Source organism: Sinohyriopsis cumingii, chromosome 15, assembly GCF_028554795.1.
Source record: "Sinohyriopsis cumingii isolate HCF-2022 chromosome 15, ASM2855479v2, whole genome shotgun sequence".
In the NCBI taxonomy this organism is placed as follows: Eukaryota; Metazoa; Mollusca; class Bivalvia; order Unionida; family Unionidae; genus Sinohyriopsis; species Sinohyriopsis cumingii.
In genome coordinates this window covers 88,071,843-88,096,972 of record NC_142975.1, presented here as the reverse complement: position 1 = coordinate 88,096,972, position 25,130 = coordinate 88,071,843, and the positions used below count along the sequence as shown (strand labels likewise).

At 37.6% G+C, this 25,130-nt stretch overlaps 1 protein-coding gene across 1 annotated transcript in view; it reads left to right on the top strand.

Annotated features, from left to right (window-relative positions):
- Positions 1-25,130, top strand: part of LOC149782259 (uncharacterized) — a 66,469-nt gene that overhangs the window by 26,455 nt on the left and 14,884 nt on the right. The window contains exons 6-8 of the mRNA XM_089933637.1: positions 3,439-3,580; positions 10,001-10,224; positions 11,223-11,349. Coding sequence (XP_089789763.1) covers positions 3,439-3,580; positions 10,001-10,224; positions 11,223-11,349 — 493 coding nt within the window. The remainder of the gene's footprint in view (positions 1-3,438; positions 3,581-10,000; positions 10,225-11,222; positions 11,350-25,130) is intronic.

The following is a 25,130-nucleotide window of genomic DNA, read 5'->3' as shown; positions in this document are numbered from 1 at the left end:
AACCAGATTTGGTCTGCAGTATTTATTGATAAAACCTCGTAATAGTTAATTGGTCCTTTCCAGCATTTCACACAATTGTTTACCACTCCAGTGGCCTATTGGTTAGAGTGTCCGCTTTGGATGCAGGAGGTCGTGGGTTCGATCATACCAGAGACTTACAAAAATGGTACTAACAGCTGCCTTGCTTGGCGCTCAGCATTAAGAGGTTAGTGTTAGGACGGGTCGGCCTGGTGTCAGGATAATGTGACTGGATGGGACATCATGTTAAATGTCTGTGACATGATGCCCCAGTGCTAGACATCACTATAAACTGCCACACTGCAGACATTGTAGCAATAGGACTGAAAACTTGTTAAAGCTACGTTAAAAATCCAAATTACACACAAACACAAAATAATTTATAGGAGTTGTGGCCCCTGTTTGCCTGTCTTCCTACCTTTGGTTTCTTCATTGTAGCTTTGAGAAGGACTTTTGGATTGCATTAAAATTTTACTTGCAGCTTTACTTAATGATGCCTTGATTTTCAGCTTTCTGTGTTATCTTTTAGAGGAGTAGTGCCCATGCAGATTTGGTTTGCCACAGTTACTTGACAAAGGATTGTTGGATTTCAACCAAATTTGGCGTGTACAGAGGTTTCACTAGGATTTTAAAACTAGGAGTCCAGGACTCCTACTTTGATAAAAATAGGAGTCCTTCCAGCAAAAGTTGCAGTCCCCTCCCAGAAGCATAGTGGGCATACCGGAAGTGGCTAAATGTCCAGATGAGGAGAACCAGTGGTTGCCAGTCATTTAATTTTCCGTAATTCTTTACACCACTGAACATATAGCTCTTGTTTGTCCATCAGAGTGATACTAGATTATTGTCAGTCCAAGGAAAGGTTTTATTCCAAACATACTTTCTTTCATTTGGATTTTGGATTTCATTTGGATTTTATTCCATCCGAACTATCAGTTCTGTCAACTTTAGCTCTCTTTTGAATCTCATTACAATCTTTGTCAATTTGCTGTTTAACCTCAAAATACTTACCAGATTTGCATTTTGTCTCAGCCTCAGTGTGTCTTGATTTTGAGGTCAATTATTTAGCTACACTCGGAAACACATGAAGAATAAAGTGGCAGTTGGTCATTTGATGTATGTATATCTTTGGCTCTTTCTGACACTGAATTTAGTCATTGTTGTTGTTGTAGGATTTAGTGCCATTTTTCACCGATAGGCTGTACATGGCAGCCAGTGTAAATGGTGGAGGAAGAACCCAGGAAAACCCCTGGAAAGAACCACCAACAAACGAGAAGCTACTGGCAAATTTTCTTACATGCAATTCAGTCATTGTAAATAGCAGCATATTTTTCCACCACTCAGCAGCTAGTCTAAGTCTTTGAACTTGCCACCCAGCTATTGCGTCATGTTCTTTTGATGTACTTTCATAATGTACATCTAGGGGTCTTTCAGACATTGAATTCCCATCATTCTGAGATGCAGATTTTCTGGGTTTAGTCAGAAATCCATTATTTTAATGCTAACCAATTTTTTGTTTTTTGGGGTAAAATTTCCGGCAGTCTTTTTTCAGTTTTTTTAAAATAGTTTTTAAATTGGAATATTTGTTCATGGATGTAATTCAAGTATGAAATAAGGTAATAAAACACCAAGACACCGTAAACTGGCATTTGATTGTGCAGGTAGGAATCGTTCATTGTTTCAGTCATTAGTATGCAGTTTCAAGTAGTGTCTCACACACTCTGATCTTGCAGGAAAATGTATGGATATAACTAACTTTGACCAGTTAGTAATAAAATCAGTTCAGATGGAGCTGGATAGAAGAAAAACATCACAATCAGGTGTTGTTATTTTGTTGGGAGTTTTGGGGAAATTTGAGGAACAAGGACTTGCCTGGTGCATGAGCTGCAAAGATAAAAGTAATTCTGGATCAGCTGGCAAAAAGGTGCTCCCTTGCCATGCTAAAATGATAAAGCACAGACAGGGAAGATCAGGTTCACGCAGAAGTTTCAATCGGTTTTTCAGTCGCTTTATCTTTCAAAATGGTAATGATCGCCTCAGGCCAAAAGAATTTATTTCCAGTCAGCCAACCATCCCAGTGTTTCCTTGCATACCCATGCACCCTTTTCACCCCAGGGTTTAAACAATAATAAATACCGAAATTGTTTAGCCCAATATTTGAAGTGCTTAGTACATTAGTACATTATATATACTAATTTTAATAATATATATAACGTTATAAAAACCTATACCTTAATTTTAAAACCAGTGCAATAGAAAACATTTTTTTTTACCTCACAGCCACAGGCCATTCGGAAGACAGTTTGATACAAGCTGAAGGAAAGGGTATCAATAGTTATTCAATATTGAAAGATTCAAATGGATAAATGATAATAATAGTTAGTCTATTCTTACATGTTTTATTGATTTTGAAAAAGTTCTGCATGTTTTCATTTACTTGTGAAATTTGGAACTTTACGTGTGCCCTGGAGACACATGGAAAATTTTCAGGTGTTTTTGGGAGGCTGTTTCCATCCCAGCTCATAGTTAATATCAGCACAGCTAAAATGATCAACACATTTTCCCACATAGCAGGTGGTTGAAGCAGGACTGGCTAGCCTTTGAATTTGCCACCCAGATTTTGCTTGCGTATGGAGGATTTCTGTGTAAGTGATTCTCTGCATCCCAGATAACAATTGGGCATCCAAATATGAGTGATTAAGCGTTTCCAAGACCTTTGATGTATATTTATATTGATGAGGCTTTGGTTCAGTTAAATTTCTGGAACAGGAGTTATGGCTCTTCATCACCCATCCTCCTGTACTTGGTTTCCATAGCATAGCTTTAACAGGGATTAAAGATGTCAAAATTGTACAAAACTTATACCTGGTGTCCACTGATCCTAATGATCGGTTACCTGGATACTCATTCCCAGGGATTGTTAGATTTTAAATCATTTTGCCATAGTTTTATTATCAACAAAACTACGTACACGTTTAGTTTCAAGCTTTATTTAACATGTTTTAGAGAAGTTATAGTCCTGATTTCTACCTAAACCTTGGTTTCTGCAGTATAATTTTCATTAGGACTGTTGGATTTCAATGTACAAGTAAATTTTGCAATCGCTAGTCCTTCTAGCTACAATATTTCTGATATTGCTTTGAAATGGTATTTATTGTCTCTTGGCTTGCCAGTTTGTTTTCTAAATTAGAATTAGTGATAACTAAATGGACAAATATCCATCCTGGTGGCATGCATTGTAAAATTTAGGGACAAGTTATTAAAAGAGCCTGTTCAAATTGTTTTGTAATAGTGTAGATGGATTTGCTGTGAAACATGGGACTATTTTGTATATGGGAGGGTAAGGGGGATAAATTTGACAGAAGCATTAACTGGATTAATATGATCTTGATAATGTAATCAATCAGTTCAGTCTTGTTTTAGGTACTGGCAGCTGAAGATGACAAAATTCCTTCCATCAATCGTATCAATGAGCAGAAGATTTTCCAGAACCTGCGACATTTTCACAACATCATGTCCCACCTGGAGATTGGACCCACTTCAAATGCGGGCATTAATCCCCCAGGTGAGTATCTACTGTTCATCATGTGCCACCTCATATAAATCTCAATTATAGAGTGTAACCCAGACCCAACTCTTTCAGTTTCTGTTATTAAGAATTAACATATACACCACTGTAATCCTCTCCGTTTTTGTTGTAGAGCAATAACTTCCTGGGTGAGTGTCTACTATTAGGGACTAAAACCACGTGCCCTCCCATTACCTGATGAATATAATTAGGTATTAATCTGCACATTAATATAATAATGTCAGTTGTTGAGCTTTAATACTCTAGATAAGTTTTATTTGCTGAACACATACAACCCACTCAGGTCTCTTTGAATGAGAATTACCAAGCAGGGCAGATGAATTTTGTAAGAGATGACAGTGGATGCAACCCTTTTGCCATGGTGTGATTGGAAGAGATGACAGCGGATACAACCCTTTTGCCATGGTGTGATTGGAAGAGATGACAGCGGATACAACCCTTTTGCCATGGTGTGATTGGAAGAGATGACAGTGGTTGCAACCCTTTTGCCATGGTGTGATTGGAAGAGAAGAGTTGAGTTGAGCAGCAGCTGATGGTTGCCACTTCAATGCAACATACTACTCCAGCCACCCCTAACACACACATCCAGGCAGCATACTACTTCAGCCACCCCTAACACATACATCCAGACAGCATACTACTTCAGCCACCCCTAACACATACATCCAGACAGCATACTACTTCAGCCATCCCTAACACATACATCCAGACAGCATACTACTTCAGTCACCTCTAACACATACATCCAGACAGCATACTACTTCAGCCATCCCTAACACATACATCCAGACAGCATACTACTTCAGTCACCTCTAACACATACATCCAGATAGCATACTACTTCAGCCACCCCTAACACATACATCCAGACAGCATACTACTTCAGCCATCCCTAACACATACATCCAGACAGCATACTACTTCAGCCACCCCTAACACATACATCCAGACAGCATACTACTTCAGCCATCCCTAACACATACATCCAGACAGCATACTACTTCAGCCATCCCTAACACATACATCCAGACAGCATACTACTTCAGCCATCCCTAACACATACATCCAGACAGCATACTACTTCAGCCACCTCTAACACATACATCCAGACAGCATACTACTTCAGCCACCTCGAACACATACATCCAGACAGCATACTACTTCAGCCATCCCTAACACATACATCCAGACAGCATACTACTTCAGCCATCCCTAACACATACATCCAGACAGCATACTACTTCAGCCATCCCTAACACATGCATCCAGACAGAATACTACTTCAGCCACCCCTAACGCATACATCCAGACAGCATACTACTTCAGCCACCCCTACTTCAGCCACCCCTAACACATACATCCAGACAGCATACTACTTCAGCCACCCCTAACACATACATCCAGACAGCATACTACTTCAGCCACCCCTAACACATACATCCAGACAGAATACTACTTCAGCCACCCCAACACATACATCCAGACAGCATACTACTTCAGTCACCCCTAACACATACATCCAGACAGCATACTACTTCAGCCACCTCTAACACATACATCCAGACAGCATACTACTTCAGCCACCCCTAACACATACATCCAGACAGCATACTACTTCAGCCATCCCTAACACATACATCCAGACAGCATACTACTTAAGCCACCTCTAACACATACATCCAGACAGCATACTACTTCAGCCACCCCTAACACATACATCCAGACAGCATACTACTTCAGCCATCCCTAACACATACATCCAGACAGGATACTACTTCAGCCACCCCTAACACATACATCCAGACAGCATACTACTTCAGCCACCCCTAACACATACATCCAGACAGCATACTACTTCAGCCATCCCTAACACATACATCCAGACAGCATACTACTTCAGCCGCCCCTAACACATACATCCAGACAACATACTACTTCAGTCACCTCTGACACATACATCCAGACAGCATACTACTTCAGTCACCCCTAACACATACATCCAGACAGCATACTACTTCAGTCACCCCTAACACATACATCCAGACAGCATACTACTTCAGTCACCCCTAACACATACATCCAGACAGCATACTACTTCAGCCATCCCTAACACATACATCCAGACAGCATACTACTTCAGCCATCCCTAACACATACATCCAGACAGCATACTACTTCAGCCACCTCTAACACATACATCCAGACAGCATACTACTTCAGCCACCTCTAACACATACATCCAGACAGCATACTACTTCAGCCATCCCTAACACATACATTCAGACAGCATACTACTTCAGCCATCCCTGACACATACATCCAGACAGCATACTACTTCAGCCACCCCTAACACATACATCCAGACAGCATACTACATCAGCCACCCCTAACACATACATCCAGACAGCATACTACTTCAGCCATCCCTAACACATACATCCAGACAGCATACTACTTCAGCCATCCCTAACACATACATCCAGACAGCATACTACTTCAGCCACCCCAACACATACATCCAGACAGCATACTACTTCAGCCACCCCTAACACATACATCCAGACAGCATACTACTTCAGCCATCCCTAACACATACATTCAGACAGCATACTACTTCGGGCACCCCTAACACATACATCCAGACAGCATACTACTTCAGGCACCCCTAACACATACATCCAGACAACATACTACTTCAGCCATCCCTAACACATACATCCAGACAGGATACTACTTCAGCCACCCCAACACATACATCCAGACAGCATACTACTTCAGCCACCCCAACACATACATCCAGACAGCATACTACTTCAGCCATCCCTAACACATACGTCCAGACAGCATACTACTTCAGGCACCCCTAACACATACATCCAGACAGTATACTACTTCAGCCATCCCTAACACATACATCCAGACAGCATACTACTTCAGCCATCCCTAACACATACATCCAGACAGGATACTACTTCAGCCACCCCTAACACATACATCCAGACAGCATACTACTTCAGCCACCCCAACACATACATCCAGACAGCATACTACTTCAGCCATCCCTAACACATACATCCAGACAGGATACTACTTCAGCCATCCCTAACACATACATCCAGACAGCATACTACTTCAGCCACCCCAACACATACATCCAGACAGCATACTACTTCAGCCATCCCCAACACATACATCCAGACAGCATACTACTTCAGCCACCCCTAACACATACATCCAGACAGCATACTACTTCAGGCACCCCTAACACATACATCCAGACAGGATACTACTTCAGCCACCCCTAACACATACATTCAGACAGCATACTACTTCAGCCACCTCTAACACATACATCCAGACAGCATACTACTTCAGCCATCCCTAACACATACATCCAGACAGCATACTACTTCAGCCACCCCTAACACATACATCCAGACAGCATACTACTTCAGCCATCCCTAACACATACATCCAGACAGCATACTACTTCAGGCACCCCTAACACATACATCCAGACAGCATACTACTTCAGTCACCCCAACACATACATCCAGACAGCATACTACTTCAGTCACCCCTAACACATACATCCAGACAACATACTACTTCAGTCACCCCAACACATACATCCAGACACCATACTACTTCAGTCACCCCTAACACATACATCCAGACAACATACTACTTCAGTCACCTCTAACACATACATCCAGACAGCATACTACTTCAGCCACCCCAACACATACATCCAGACAGCATACTACTTCAGCCATCCCCAACACATACATCCAGACAGCATACTACTTCAGGCACCCCTAACACATACATCCAGACAGCATACTACTTCAGGCACCCCTAACACATACATCCAGACAGGATACTACTTCAGCCACCCCTAACACATACATTCAGACAGCATACTACTTCAGCCACCTCTAACACATACATCCAGACAGCATACTACTTCAGCCATCCCTAACACATACATCCAGACAGCATACTACTTCAGTCACCCCAACACATACATCCAGACAGCATACTACTTCAGTCACCCCTAACACATACATCCAGACAACATACTACTTCAGTCACCCCAACACATACATCCAGACACCATACTACTTCAGTCACCCCTAACACATACATCCAGACAACATACTACTTCAGTCACCTCTAACACATACATCCAGACAGCATACTACTTCAGCCACCCCAACACATACATCCAGACAGCATACTACTTCAGCCATCCCCAACACATACATCCAGACAGCATACTACTTCAGGCACCCCTAACACATACATCCAGACAGCATACTACTTCAGGCACCCCTAACACATACATCCAGACAGGATACTACTTCAGCCACCCCTAACACATACATTCAGACAGCATACTACTTCAGCCACCTCTAACACATACATCCAGACAGCATACTACTTCAGCCATCCCTAACACATACATCCAGACAGCATACTACTTCAGCCATCCCTAACACATACATCCAGACAGCATACTACTTCAGGCACCCCTAACACATACATCCAGACAGCATACTACTTCAGTCACCCCAACACATACATCCAGACAACATACTACTTCAGTCACCCCTAACACATACATCCAGACAACATACTACTTCAGTCACCCCAACACATACATCCAGACAGCATACTACTTCAGCCACCCCAACACATACATCCAGACAGCATACTACTTCAGCCACCCCTAACACATACATCCAGACAGCATACTACTTCAGCCACCCCTAACACATACATCCAGACAGGATACTACTTCAGCCACCCCTAACACATACATCCAGACAGGATACTACTTCAGCCACCTCTAACACATACATCCAGACAGCATACTACTTCAGCCATCCCTAACACATACATCCAGACAGCATACTACTTCAGCCACCCCAACACATACATCCAGACAGCATACTACTTCAGCCATCCCTAACACATACATCCAGACAGCATACTACTTCAGCCACCCCTAACACATACATCCAGACAAGATACTACTTCAGCCACCCCTAACACATACATCCAGACAGGATACTACTTCAGCCACCCCTAACACATACATCCAGACAGCATACTACTTCAGCCATCCCTAACACATACATCCAGACAGGATACTACTACAGCCACCCCTAACACATACATCCAGACAGCATACTACTTCAGCCACCCCCTGACACATACATCCAGACAGCATGAGAGGAGAAGCAATGACATGCTCTGGCATAGATGAACAAATGGATGGAAAGACAAATAGACAAGCCAGTGTACAGCCAACAGTGTTATCCTCACTCTTTTGTGAAGAGAGGGGATAAAATTCATTGATCATCATCATGATCATCATTAGTATTAGCATTGGTTTGATGAGTCTTATGGATATATTATTAATTGAAAAATTGATTGAATGGCAAGGATCACATGTTCCATGCTGCTATTTATTATACCCCCACCTTTTTAGTTGTGTGTTTATATAGTAATCTTTGTGTCTGTCTGTCTGTCAGCCTTTCCTTCACACAGTCTCTTTAGTGGAATTAGAGTTATTGTCCTTATTGCCTTGAAGGTTAATGCAGTGTATGTCATTAGCACAACTAGGTCCTTTGCTTCTGATGGATTGCCATGAAACTTGGTAAATATTATGGTCATTATCTGAAGATGTCTATATTAATTAATTACATTGCTCCACAATTTTTGTTAGCGTTAGTGCCCATTTTTACTTGGGACTGAATGTGGTGTATGACAAAACTTGTATGATCGTCTGAAGATGTATGCATTGTCACATAACATTTGTTTAGTCTTTGCCTATTTGGTCTTGTAGCTTAATGCAGTGTATCAGACAGTCTTGTTAGTATATCACACAGTCTTGTTTGGATGGATTCAGGAAAATTAGCAGATATAAATGTCACCACCTGAAGATGCTCATATATAAAAATTACAGTTGTACCACAATTTAAAGAGTTAATGCCTTTTTTGACTTGCAGCTGAATGCAAGAATCTTTTGTATACTGCCAGTCTCACAGATTTAATTAGATTGCCATGACAAGGCACATATAGACAAATAGTTGCTCATGCAATTTATTTTTTGAGTTATGCCCCTTTATGACTGGGAGCATTATGTAGTGTATGACAGAATTTTGTGAATGCAAAACTGAATTATGGGGTGCTCTTCGAATAAAATTTTACATGTATGATGGAAAATTGGTCCCCCACTGGCCCAGCACCCACCCACCCCAGCCGTACCTCAGACAGTTGCAATTGCTTTTCTGTTTAGTGATTTTTATTCATAAATATACACATTGTATACGGAAACAAACTTGATATTTTGTTCTTTAATTAGTTTGCTCTTCAATTTCATAATAGGACCTGGTTGCAATTGGTTTGACAGATATGGAAGAAAGAATGGTTTCATTGTGTACATTTTGCGTTACTTCCTGCTACTCACCTGGCAGCGTAATCTGCATGTGACAGAAAATGAATTTATGGCCCTTGCTGCCCTTGCCTTGGGACGACCTGATCCCAATATCTATCATGGTTTGTGTCTCCGTCCCACTCCTAGATGTGTCACCATTGGCAACTGGTTTCAGGTGTGACATAATCTCTCATACTTCTGCTTTCTCTCTGTCGCTGTCTCTCATTCTCTCTTTTTAATCATTCTCTCATTCTGTTCACTTTTACTCTCTAAGGCTGGGTTAACATTGTTACATTTCTTATGTAATTTATGTTCATATGCCCATGTCATAATTTTTCTATATGTAATAATATATGTAATAAGTGTAAGACCTGATGGCATAACTAAATGACATTATCTAAGGCAAAGGTGTAACAATTAAGGCATTCCAATAAATATCAGTCATTTCACTTAAATTATTCTGCAATTTCATCAAATATAATCAGTATTTATTTTTCATAGTACAGTAAATGGAATCGTACATTTTTGATCTTCCCAAAGATGTCTTGCATATGGCAGAAATTGTTTGCTTCGCTTAATCAATCTGTGTGAGACCTGTCATGTTCATAATCTTTTCTGAATGCATCTTTGTCCATATTCCGAATAATGATGAAGCAAATCAATCGTGGACTTACTTCAGCATTTATATTACCATTGCAGTAATCATTTGTAAATGACTTTTCAATCAAAGCAAAATTTATTTTAGAAGAAAATCAATATGCTATTAACCTTAGAAAATTATAGTATGTTTAGATTTTCATTGATTTTTTAAATATATTTTATTTCATATTGGGGATTTTGTTGATTTTTTTGTGCAACTTAAAGCATCATATTTAACAACTTGAAAGTGACAATTTTATTTAAAATGAAATTACCAGGAAAACTCTTGTGTCAAACCATTAACTGCTCTATTTCTTTTACACTTTGCATCTACCATGTACACATATAATAAATGTTACATTGTGTTAGTCCTGATACATTTATCATGACAGAACAGCTGCATATATTTACAGATATAATGTTTTATTGTGTTTGTTCTGGTACATTCTCATGAAAGGACATCAAATATAGACATGCATATGTGTTCACATATATTGTTACATTTTGTTAGTCCTTTCACATTTCTCATGCTAGGACATCTACAGACATGCATACAGTTTCCTGGGATCAATCTTATATATTAGACATGAGTTCCCACATCCAAAAGAGATTTTTTCTGGTTCAGCATGGACAGCATTCTACATGTCCTGTAAGGATGAAAGTAAGTATCAGTGGTATCATACACATGATACATGCAGGATCATGAGGGAGTCTCCCAGATTCAGGCCCAAAATCCTGGTCTCCTTGTCTCCCAGATTTATACCCAAATCCTGGTCTCTGTCTTTCTCCCAGATGCAGATAATTCCCATTGAAATTGTCTCATGAGCAAAGCATGGCTAGACATGGGTATCATTTTTAGATGGAATTAGTGTTGGCAGAAGTGGCATAGGTGCCAGCATTTTATTCATTTAACTCTATTTCTCTGGTACTGTTGCATATACAGTCATGAAAGTTGAGAGGTTATTTGTACCAATTGGTAAAGCAGGTCACATTGAAGTACTTTATTACACTTAATAGATTAAGTTCACCATGCTTCTATCAACTCAGTTTTCTACTAGAAGGTGTGTGAGCAAGATCTGTGCATATTAATTAGGTTCATTTGCATCTGATTATATGAAGGTCATATTTCTGATCTGATTTTGATTAAACTTGGAATTTAGGCTTATATCATCACGATCTCTGGCAAGTTTGATGATGAGCAAGATTCACTTAGTTTATTGAACTTACCTTGCATCTGAATGGCTTAGCTTCTTAGAATTCCTGAGTCCATATTTCTGATTCAGTTTTAATCAGACTTGAAATATTTGCTTATAGCATTAAGATCTCAAACAAGTAATGATAATATGATGGATGCACTTTCTGGAAGCCATATTTCTGAGCCGACCACTCCGGTGACCTAGTGGTTAGAGTGTCCACCTCGGATGCAGGAGGTCATGGGTTCGATCCCAGACCGAGTCATACCAAAAACTTACAAAAATGGTACTAACAGCTGTCTCGCTTGGCGCTCAGCATTAAGAGGTTAGTGTTAGGACTGGTTGGCCTGGTGTCAGGATAATGTGACTAGGTGGGACATCATGCTACATGTCTGCGGCATGATGCCAGTGCTAGACATCACTGTAAACTGTAACACTGCAGACATCATAGTGATATGACTGAAAAATTGTTAAAGCTATGTTAAAAATCCAAATCACACACACACACACACTTCTGAGCCAGTTTTGATTAGAGTGGAAATATGGGCTTATATCTCCAAGCTGTTTGACAAGTCCATTAATCAACAAACCCTGAATATATTAATGTATCTGATTTTCTGAGCTTGTTGTTACTGTGGAGGCCATATTTCTGATAAGATTTGTTATAGTCTTATATTGTTGAGATCTTTCATGAGTTCAGTAAAGAGTAAGATGTTGAGGAATAAATTTGATAAATTGACTTGAATCATCAGTGTGTTCAATGAGTTTTATTATGAACAAAAGCAGCACATATTAAATGACATTCCGTATAGTAAGAAATTGTTCTCAAATCATGTACATTTGTTTTTAAAATACCCGTTGCCTCTCTCTGTCTATGTCATTCTCTCTCTTCTCTCTTGCCCTCTGTCTCTCTGTCTCAAAGTACATTAAGTAACCCATGATATTGACTATTGGGAACAACAAGTTTGAAGTGAATGTATGTCTTCTTCTTCCAAAAATGATGAAATCTAGAGACATGAAGAAATTATAAATTTGCAATCTAATACACCTTAATAATTAAAATAAATGGAAAAGCATAAATGAAAATGTTGATAAAGATGTACATCTGCTGACTAGCATAAACTATGTGAATTGTTGTAATTAAGGATCATAATTTCATTACACAATTATACTTTGGGTTTTTATGAAAATGTAGTATGCGTCTTTTCCGATAATGAATTTGCTCCATTAAGAAACCATTGCCTGCAAGAAAACACCAGACGAACCATGTTTATTGTTATTTGGGCAGTGAATCTGTTCTAGGAACTTTGCAACGTTTGACATTCTGAAATATCTGGAAGCAAGTATGGTATGTTAATTGAAGTAGAGTTTATTAGTATTGCCATGTTACAGTACCTATACAATTTTACATTTATATCTTTTCATGTACATGTCTCCCTTGATAACTCGTGCACATCGGGATCCAAAAAACATAAACTGTACTATAAGCGAGGGTGTGAGTTACCAAGGGATCCCCCAAAATTTCATTAGACATCCAGAGAATGGAAGGGGGTGGGGCTGGGCTGTTTAATGACTGAATCCTTGTTTATAATCATGTTGAGAATAATTGTCAATAAAGCACTTTTTCTGATGAAGTTGCTCGTTATTCTGTATAAACTACATTTATTTTCAAAATGTCCAACATCAGAAAGTTCAATAACATGATTCCAACTGGTTTCAACAGCTAACATGGTACGCGAAAACATTCATGTATTAAATCACATCTTTTATTTTTGTTGATTTGTTTGGTTCGCGGAGTGGTGTATAATAGTACTATGCAAAAAAAGGAGTCCATGAAGCAGGGAACCAGACTTACCATTTATACACTGCCAAACAAGATACCTTTCTTTTTTTTAAAAACAACATTTTATGAGATAATCATCTATGTCAAAAATCAATTTTTTATTTGTTCAGTTAGTAAGATATTGATGCTGTGACTTTATTGCAAGTAACAGTGAAACTTCTTTTCATCCATGAGAATATCACTGTGTGCGAATTCAGGAATTCTCTGAAACTTGTTTTCCCCACAATGGTTGGTATCTGTGAAACAATACTCTTTATTTTATGAAGTACTCATTTCACTTGGTTGCCTTACCATCTTTAATCACAGTTATAATTGAGTAGGTTAATTTAAGGTAGTTTAATTAGATTACTTACACAATAACATTTATAACAGTGTTCGATTGATCAACTGAAATGAGTTACCCAACTTAACGACCAGAGCCACTGGTTCATAAGCATGTAGGATTTGTATTTCTTTTAATGTTATTGTTTATTCCATTTCCTTTATTTGATTAAAAAAATGTAGTTAGCATAATAGTAGAAAAGGAGGCCCTCATTTTGTTTAGTGCAACAATACAACAAACGCTTCTGCTAGTCCGATATCAAAACACGGTCAGCACTTAATTAGGTTCTTAGAGAAATGCTTGTGGACATAGCTGTTACTGTAGATAGACACATTTTACGTTTAATTACAAGAGGACACATTGCATTTATGATGATTACACTTAAAAGGAACTAAAAGATAGAACTAGAACACAAATTTAAATTAATACAAAAATTATTTAATCAGTATTTATTTATTAAAGTACTGTCTCCACTCAGCCTAAGTGACATTTTCATTTATCAAAATTTCCTTAAATATCGTTAATTATGGTGTACTAAGAATATCGTTTGGAAAGAAAATGTAACAAATTTTATGACTTCTTTTTAAAGTTGATGTTTCATAATATTGATTAAAATTTCCAGGTCCTATCTACTGTTTTCGACAATAAAACAAGCGAGATATCAGTTTCCGTTACCAATTTTAATTGCTATTTTCTTCAAGTTCAACAAATAGGAATCATTTTTTTTGTATTTTCTGGTTTAAAAAATGGGATCCACACCTGATCCCATATTGTAAGCAGGTTCACGAGTTATCAGGGCACGAGTTATTGAAGGAGTGGTGTATATGGTGCAGTTTTTTATGGCATGTCATATTCATTACAAACAAATTATTTGGAATTTATATTTTGTATTTGTAGCTTTTAGCAATAAAAAGAATACCTCACTGTACATTGCTTCTGAAATATCTCCAGATTTGCTTATCAGAAGTAATGAAAACCATAACATAAAAAAGATTTTTGTTTAATTATACTTTTAATTGATGTGAAAGTCATGTCACTCTAGATCACAATCAAAGCTTTGCTTGTTGCGTATTAGCTATATCTTTGGACAAAACTTGTATCAGACTATGACTAAACAGGTTTGGCTTTGTGGCAGAGTAGGTTATTTCGTGCCAAGGCAGTTGGAGTAAAATGGCTAGCCCAGTATAGACCAGGGTTTGTCCAATGGTAGGATTCAAACCTACACCCTTTCAGTCATGACTCTTGCCTGCTAACCACTGAGCCACTGCAGCTTCCATTAAAATAGGTGAACTTGACATGATATAAAGTTGGGAGATAGTTTGCATCGGTTGTGTTCTTTTAATGCTACATAAACCTGTGTAGTGAAATGGTCATCTGTGAGATTTGTCAGCTAGATGAGTGATATATGGCCAATATAAATGGATGATGTGTTGACTGGAATGTAAGGTTTGTAAAGAAAGTTTCAAAATGCACTTTGGTGCAAATCATATTTTCAGTCATGACAGCCATAAGTATTATACACGTGTGCCTTGATAAGTCGTCCTATAGTACTCTCACTCTATCTCTCTCTCTCTCTCTTTGGATTTGGAAGTGACTGTGTTCTTAGTGTTTGCTTAGACAGTTGACAAAATGAGTTGTCTTAACATGACTGTGACTGCAGGTTGGATTTACATGCATTTTAACTTTTAAAAAAAATGTATCCCCATTTTGATGTGATACCAAAGACAAGTTAAGATGAAAATACATTACGCTAGCCATTCTAGTCCCCCTGTCCCTGGCACATTTTCTATATAAATGTCCTGTATGAAACAGTCATCTGGCCTCAGTAGCCAGGTGTTTTGTCACCAAACAGTGGTTTCTACCTACCTTAAATGGTCAATAGAACAAATCTACATTGACCATTCAGTCTAAACAAACTGAATTTTTGCTCCATGATTATTGTTCAGATGAAGGATTATCATGTGAATCAATGTGCAGATATTTCTTATCTCCCTTGTACTATTAAATCCAGTCATGTTGCAACTCCAAGGTTTCAATATGTGAATTTTAAACGAGAGGCAGTTTTTATCATTAGGTTGCAGAATCAAAGCAATTTGTTTAGTGGCTGGTGGGAAAATGTAGTTGTGTTATCGCTGCAGAAATGGAAGTCAGCTTATGTGCCAGTGTGACACATAGTTGGTTATTATCATATAATTGGTTTTGTTCTGAAAATAAGTCCGAATAAATTCCAATAATTTTTATTCATTCTTGGTTATTAAAGTTATGGCATATTCTTCATATTTAGTTAAATAGAATTGATGTGTGTTACTCATTGTTAAGAACAGACATATGCAAAGATTAATTGTAAACGTGGTTAATGTATTTCTTAAGATTAGACTTTATAACACAGAATTATGATTTAATTTATTTAGATCACAAGACGTACAATCCAAACAGTTGCTTCCAGAATTTCCAGTGTCAGAAATTAAATTAAATATAGTTCTTTGTTATGATATAGAATTCTTGAAGTAGGCATTTTACTAATATGGATTTGTTCTCATTCTGAGAAAATGTCTCTCTAAAGGGAATGAATATTCGTGTACTGAATGCCCCCTATAAGGACATGATAATAATAAACAGTCAATGACAGAGCTGCATTATTTTAATTTTAATCATGAATTCATACATAACATTATTCTTTAACTTTTAGCTTCAAGTTCAAATGATCATGCACATTAAATTTTTCATCCGAGATGGAAAACAAGGTTGTTGTTGTAGGGTTTAATGCCATTTTTCAACACAGGATAGGCTATACATGGCGGCCAGTATAAATGGTGGAGGAAGAACCTGGGAAAACCCTGGAAAGAACCACCGACCCACGAGAAGCTACTGGCAAGCTTTCTCACATAACCACATTAGCCGAATCCAAGGCTCGAACCCATGCAGACAAAGGTGAGATGGCAGTGATCCATAATAATGAGTGCTTTAGACCACTTGGTCACTTGGGGCCCTCTGCAAAACAATGTCAAATTAAGTGCTGCACTGAAATTGTCACAAAATAGTGTATGATTTCACTCTCTCAGGTTTTTCTGGGGCATGTTATGTCCACTCACATGTCTGCTTCTGCTTCCAATTATCATCTAGCCACCTTGAAATCACTGACATGCCCAAAATATTTGATAAGCCAAATTTTGAGATTGAGAACCCATATTCTTATCTATTTAATTGTTTGCCAAGCAGTATTTACTTTTAGGTCTCCTCTTAATTACCACATAAATAACAGATTAAAAATGCCACATGAGGGTGTTAAATTTAGGTCTCCTGGTATGTACCACATAAACAACAGATTAAAAATGCCACATGAGGGTGTTAAATTTAGGTCTCCTGGTATGTACCACATAAACAACAGATTAAAATGCCACATGAGGGTGTTAAATTTAGGTCTCCTGGTATGTACCACATAAACAACATAAACAACAGATTAAAATGCCACATGAGGGTGTTAAATTTTCAGGTCATCAATCATGCTTTGAATGAAATCTTGTCAGTTAATTGTGATGAGTGCTTTTTAACCTCCAAAATAAACCTTATCAATGAAATATATTAACAGTTACCTCCATACTCACCTATTGACAGCAACATGCATCAAAACAATCTTGATACTCTGCCAGCTAACAAACAGCAAGGTTACGGACCTGAACATTTGCTAATCCCAGGTACATACAGATATTGTCAGGGATCGTCCTGGGCTTTGCCAGTGTCGCAAATTGCGATTTTTTTTTCTTATTGGCGACAAAAATATCCCATCTGGCGATTTTTTTGGCTACATACTTTTTGGTTATTTAATTTGTACATACAATCATGGATTTGGACTGGATAAATTAAAAGGCAGAACGAAAGGAAGCCACAAACTTGACTAAGCAATGCATTGGAATCAATCTGTTACACAAACAATCCTTTGTTCTTATTGACAACCCCATCTTTACAGTGCATTGTTACATCATAATCTGCTTATGCTGACATCTGGGCTGAGTACTGTATGCTGCGATACAGTCAATCATGCTACCGCACTATACCTACAACTGACCGACTTCTGAAGACGCGAATAGAACAGATACAATTAATTGAATGGCTAATCCTTCTGGGTTTTTTTTATACATATACCAATACAATAGTTTTGCTGAACCTTCATAGAAAACTGATAACCTTTGAAGTACCGACTACTGTGTATAAATACAAAGCAAATGGAAAAAATCTCAAGCACAATTACATCTGTCACCAGTGCAGCATTTTACTCATTGATCTTTTCCTTTTGCCATCAGTCCCGTGTTACGGCAGCAGAGACTTAAACTCCGCAACAAGAAATAGCAAAAAAAAACAGTTTTGCATAATTAATAATAAGTATTTATTTCTCAAAATACAGGAGTGAAAGAATCCCTAAATTGGGTGTGAATTTATGCTTATATATACGGTCCAATATTGCCAGGTGTTGACTCGTGTAAGTTTCATTCGTGGGAATGGAGATCATATTTTTCTTGTCGAGAAAATTTATACAGCATTCAGTGATCATTCTTGGGATTTAGGAAGCAATTCGCTACAAGCTTTGTGAAGCTAGCCATAAAAGGGGGGGGGTCTGCTGAGAGACTACTAGTGTCACCTGTCAGCACTGAGGACTGTGAACGTGGATTCAGTAAGATGAACCTCATAAAAACTGACATCAGAAATAAGCTCTGCATCTCATCTCTCGAGAATTTAATGAGAATCAGCATGTACAGATGTGAAAAATTAGACTTTGAAACTGCATTCAACAAGTGGGCAGCCCTAAAATCGCGACGGATCTTCATGTAACACTTTGTAACATTTTGTTAATGCTTGTTGTAATTAAAGTATTAACTAATCCATCTTTTGTAATTTTCATTGCCTGTTACATTAATAGACTAAATTAACACTTGGAAAACTGTACACTACTTTTTTTGGCGACACTTTTTGAAAATTGGCGACAAAATATTGAGGTTGGCGATTTTTTTGGCGACAGCTTTTTAAAAGCCAGGACCATCCCTGATTGTGATTAAAATGTAATGACAAGTTAGAATACCAATATTTATTCTTTATTTGTCAAGACTGGCTTTAGTTAGTAACAGAACACTTACAAACCCCAACTCAGTTTTTTTGTACTTGCCCACGGGCAAGTTATTTGGGAACTTGAGCTTGCCAGAGATAAATTTTAACTTGTCCTGTGAGTTGGGCAACTTGATTTGTAAATCCCTGTACTCCCTACAGGACATCCTTTTGTCTATAATTGCTTAATATTACTAACATCACTAGAAGGTGTGTCATGTAACTTAATATTACTGACACTTCCGTATCAGAATTATATAAGCTGTAATATATGATTTATTATCATTTGTAATTTTTTTGGTCATTCGAGTCATACAGGAGTGTCACACCTGTTCTATAGCACTGGAGCAGTGAGAGATAGAGATATATATATATATATATATATATATATATATATATATATATATATATATATATATATATATATAGATAATACATCATTGCATTTCCTTTACTTATTTTAATTTAGGTGCTGCTACAAGGTAGTTGCTTTTCTGTTTGAACTTGTTTAAATTTCTTTTTACATAGGTGCACCCAATTCTGAAAATCTTTTAGCTAAATTTAAAAATGTACCAGCTGATCCATTTCCTAAACACTGCATAAAGGATTACGTTGTAGGATTTTTCTTTCCTTTTAATTATTTCCTACCTTTTCAAAGAAACGAAGGGGACCTAATAGTCCAGATGTTTTTCCTTTTGTCACCTTAACTTCTGCTCTGTAACGTCAAAGCCATTTTAGATTATGGAAGTAAATTTGGTTTGCATATTCATCGTTACTAGAAAGTATGTCACCTACCCCTTTGAAAGACTTAACAAAAATGGTACTGACAGTTGCCCCACTTGGCACTCAACCTTAAGAGGTTAGTGTTAGGACTGGTCGGCCTGGTGTCAGGATAATGTGACTGGATGGGACATCATGGTACATGTCTGCGGCATGATGCCCCAGTGCTAGACATCACTATAAACTGCCACACTGCAGACATTGTAGCGATATGACTGAAATTTTTTTAAAGCTATGTTAAAAATCCAGATCACACACCTACACACCTTTGGGTTGTCCATCTTTAAGGTCAAGGTCATGACTCTGTATTTTACATTATTCTTGGTACTTTAGCTAATGCTGTATAACTTGAAAGCTTTTTGAGATAAAGGGATGAAGCTTGGTATATGTATTACTTGGTATATGTATTATTCATCATTGCCAGAATATGTGCTATATACGGTATTGGGGGTATTATCTTCAAGGTCAAGGTCATGAAATCAGTATTTTACATATTACATGGCAACATCACTAGAAGGCATGTTATGTACTACTTGTACTATATATAACCATTACAGGTGTTGTGTACCACATTGGGAGTCTTGTCTTCAGGGTCTGTGTCATGTGTCATCATGATATATATTGAATTTTATGTTATGTTGTCTGAACCCTATTGATTTTGGGATTAACTCAACTTCTCCACCATGTGCAGTTACTAAACATTATAGTTGAGGTTAGGAAGAACTGTAATGATTTCAAAACCAACAGGTCAAAATGCAAGGTCACTGACTGAAAGAAGAAAAATGGTTTCTGCACAGTAGCTTCTTTGCCATCTTCAGTATCAAACATTGTAAATAACTTGCACTTGGGGTAAGGAATTCTGTGTTTGGAGATCAAAAAGTGAATAAGTGTATAATTGAAAAATTAAAAATGATTTGCTCACATTAACTTTATCTCTGTATACAGACCTGGATCAAACTTGTGTGGATATCACTTTGGTTAAGAAAAAATCCAATCAGTTTTGAGATGAAGATCACTGTAAGTGGAAGAAGAATCATAGTCCTGGTTTTATCACCAATGCCAAAGTCACTTTTCATTTTGATGGTATGCCAGTCATATCACAGTCCTGGTTTTATCAGCAATGCCAAAGTCACTTTTCATTTTGATGGTATGCCAGTCATATCACAGTCCTGGTTTTATCAGCAATGTCAAAGTCACTTTTTGTTTTGATGGTATGCCAGTCATATCACAGTCCTGGTTTTATCAGCAATGTCAAAGTCACTTTTCATTTTGATGGTATGCCAGTCATATCATAGTCCTGGTTTTATCAGCAATGTCAAAGTCACTTTTCATTTTGATGGTATGCCAGTCATATCACAGTCCTGGTTTTATCAGCAATGCCAAAGTCACTTTTCATTTTGATGGTATGCCAGTCATATCACAGTCCTGGTTTTATCAGCAATGCCAAAGTCACTTTTCATTTTGATGGTATGCCAGTCATATCACAGTCCTGGTTTTATCAGCAATGCCAAAGTCACTTTTCATTTTGATGGTATGCCAGTCATATCACAGTCCTGGTTTTATCAGCAATGCCAAAGTCACTTTTCATTTTGATGGTATGCCAGTCATATCACAGTCCTGGTTTTATCAGCAATGCCAAAGTCACTTTTCATTTTGATGGTATGCCAGTCATATCACAGTCCTGGTTTTATCAGCAATGTCAAAGTCACTTTTTGTTTTGATGGTATGCCAGTCATATCACAGTCCTGGTTTTATCAGCAATGTCAAAGTCACTTTTTGTTTTGATGGTATGCCAGTCATATCACAGTCCTGGTTTTATCAGCAATGTCAAAGTCACTTTTTGTTTTGATGGTATGCCAGTCATATCATAGTCCTGGTTTTATTAGCAATGACAAAGTCACTTTTCGTTTTGATGGTATGCCAGTCATATCACAGTCCTGGTTTTATCACCAATGCCGAAGTCACTTTTCATTTTTTACACTTTTCTGCATTTATCCTTATGATAGGGCAGTGAAAGTTGGTGCTCTTGTCATCAATCCAATTTTACATATTTGAATGGGGTATAAATAATAAGCAAACAGGAAAAATAAATATATATTTATTGACTTTTCAAACAAATTATATCAATTTGTAACATTCCCATGTAATAATTCATAATGATAGTCCCTTAACAACCATGGTAACTTACTTTTCTAAAATGTTGTACAATCAAGAAAATACATTGATTGATTAGTAGAAAAAAATGTTGACGGTGCCCCAAGAATTACAGTAGAAGAATAAATTGCTTAATTTTGTGTCCTTACTTGTATAGGTCATAAAAAATATACTTTTTAAAATAATTTAGGGTGTCCCAAGACTAATAATGTCCCAAGACTTAGTCATTACAGTATTTTACACATGTATTTATTAGTTCTTAGTTTGATCATGATAAAGTTTTTTTTACTTGTACATGCTTGTGGTATTTTTGCCAAATTTATCTTTACATATTGCTGTATCATGGTGGCATGAACAAATTATCAAACTTCACTTCCTTCTCATTTGACAGGTCAATTAAGGCACATACCTACATACATGGGATTGTCTATAAATTTTACATTCTTTTTAAATATATGTATACATTTGCTATCTCAGCAAGGTTGTCATTTTCAGATAAACAAGGAAGTCATAGAGAAGTGACTAAAAACAGCAAATATCCTTATTTCCTGAAAGGTTGGTTCAGTGTCTTTAATTATTGATGTTAAGTAATAATAAAAAAAAAATCAGAAAAAAGGCAAAACATAACAAGTGCTCATAAAATCTAACTTAGCAACAGTAAATGCAGGAATGCTTATGCTAGATCCAGTTTCATTGTCAGAAGTATGCCATATTAGCCGGGGCCCCGAGTGGTCTAAAGCACTCACTGTTCCGGATCACTGCCATCTCACCTGTCTCCATGGGTTCGAGACCAAGGCTCGGCCAGCGTGGGTATGTGGGAAAGACTGCCAGTAGCTTCTCGTGGGTTGGTGGTTCTTCCCTGGGTTTTCCATTGTTCTTTCTCCACCAGTTATACTGGCCACCATGTATAGCCTATCTTGTGCTGAAAAATGGCGTTAAACCCTAGAACAACAACAACCATATTAGCAAATGTACACAATGTTTGTTAGAGTCAGTATATATGCAGGCATGTTTTGCTGCCAGCCAACAAGTGAATTTCTCGTTAAACATTTTTTTAAAAACCACAAGAATACTGAGACAGAACAGATTATATATGGTGGCCTATTTCTTGTTGTTGAGAAAGAAATACTAGGCAAATATGTTTTGTGATATAGCTTAACGTTAAGTCTCACATGATTAGTTTGAGTTTATTATGATGCATGCGATTTTGTGACATCAGTCATACTCACCACTGGAATTGCACATGCTTTTTAATACTGGTACATTTTTTTGGGGTTTAAAATACAATGTTTTGTACCAATAGGTATCTTGTGTATAGTTCATGTATCTTGTATTTGATCACTGCCTGGACACTTCTGGAAGATTTTGAACCCAGAATCTTCCCATGTACTGTACTCATGGTCGGCCTGGTGTCAGGATAATGTGACTAGGTGGGACATCATGCTACATGTCTGCAGCATGATGCCCCAGTGCTAGACATCACTATAAACTGTTACACTATCACCAAGATATAATGCTGCCAGTTCCCACTCTTTGCTGTACAGTTATCTGATGTTGTCACCAAGCTATAATGCTGCCAGTTCCCAGTCATACTTTGCTGTACAGCTGTTTAATGCTGTCACCAAGCTATAATGCTGCCAGTTCCCACTCATCTTTGCTGTACAGTTATTTAATGCTATCACCAAGCTATAATGCTGCCAGTTCCCACTCATCTTTGCTATACAGTTATTTAATGCTATCACCAAGTTATAATGCTTCCAGTTCCCACTCATCTTTGCTGTACAGCTATCTGATGTTGTCACCAAGCTATAATGCTGCCAGTTCCCAGTCATACTTTGCTGTACAGTTATTTAAAGTTGTCACCAAACTGTAGTGCTGCCAGTTCCCACTCTTCTTTGCTGTACAGTTCTCTGATGTTGTCACCAAGCTGTAATGCTGTCATTGCATGTCTTGGTCCTCAGATGTCTATTTTTGCTGCGGCTTCAATAGCATGTGCCCCCTTCGTCAAAACTAGCTGGCTACAGTCTTTTATTGAAACAACGAACCCTTCATCAAAACTAGCTGGCTACAGTCTTTTATTAAAACAACGAACCCTTCATCAAAACTAGCTGGCTACAGTCTTTTATTAAAGCAACGAACCCTTCATCAAAACTAGCTGGCTACAGTCTTTTATTAAAACAATGAACCCTTCATCAAAACTAGCTGGCTACAATCTTTTATTAAAACAATGAACCCTTCATCAAAAGATGTCAGACCAAATTTGTATAAAAGCAATAAAATCTGATCATTTGTTGCATTTCCCAAAGTTATCGCTGATAGGAACAAATCTATTGCAAGTTTCAGGTTATTTTGCTGGAAAAAAGGAACTTTGTTTATGCTTACGATGGCTATAAATGGCAGCATAAAATGTAAATTTACAAACTCTTGAAAGAACAACTGTCAAGGCTAAAACAGAAGCTTGCATAAAAATCAGAACTATCGTTATTTCCAATCACCGCCCATTTTGCTAAAAACATCCAATTATGCTGAAATTCCATTTTAATTTGATGTATTAATTATAGATAATCTTAATTATATGCATTTCTCAGTGTATTCTGGAATTTGTGGGTGTTTTACAAAAGTATAAGTTTTACTTGTGCTTAATTAATTCAAAACTTGGTGACAGGTTTTTATTTCCCCTTGAGTAGCAAAACTTGGCGACAGGTTTCTATTTCCCTGTGAGTAGCAAAACTTGGTGACAGGTTTTTATTTCCCTGTGAGTAGCCTCTTTCCCATCAGTAGACTCATTAAGAAGGTTACGTTTACTGTCTCAGTCAGCCCAAAATCTAGGTCAATTTACATGTAGCATGTATATAACTAAACAACCTCGTGCTGATGGCAACAATACATATCATAGTTAATTGTTTAGTGACACATATCGGTTGAAAATGGATATACAGTATGTAAAATGAGGACTACCATTTTTTTTTATATAGATGTGTTTAGACACAGTGTATATTTATTAATGGGGTATGACTGATACTGTAATTTTCTAACATGTGACCTATACCCAT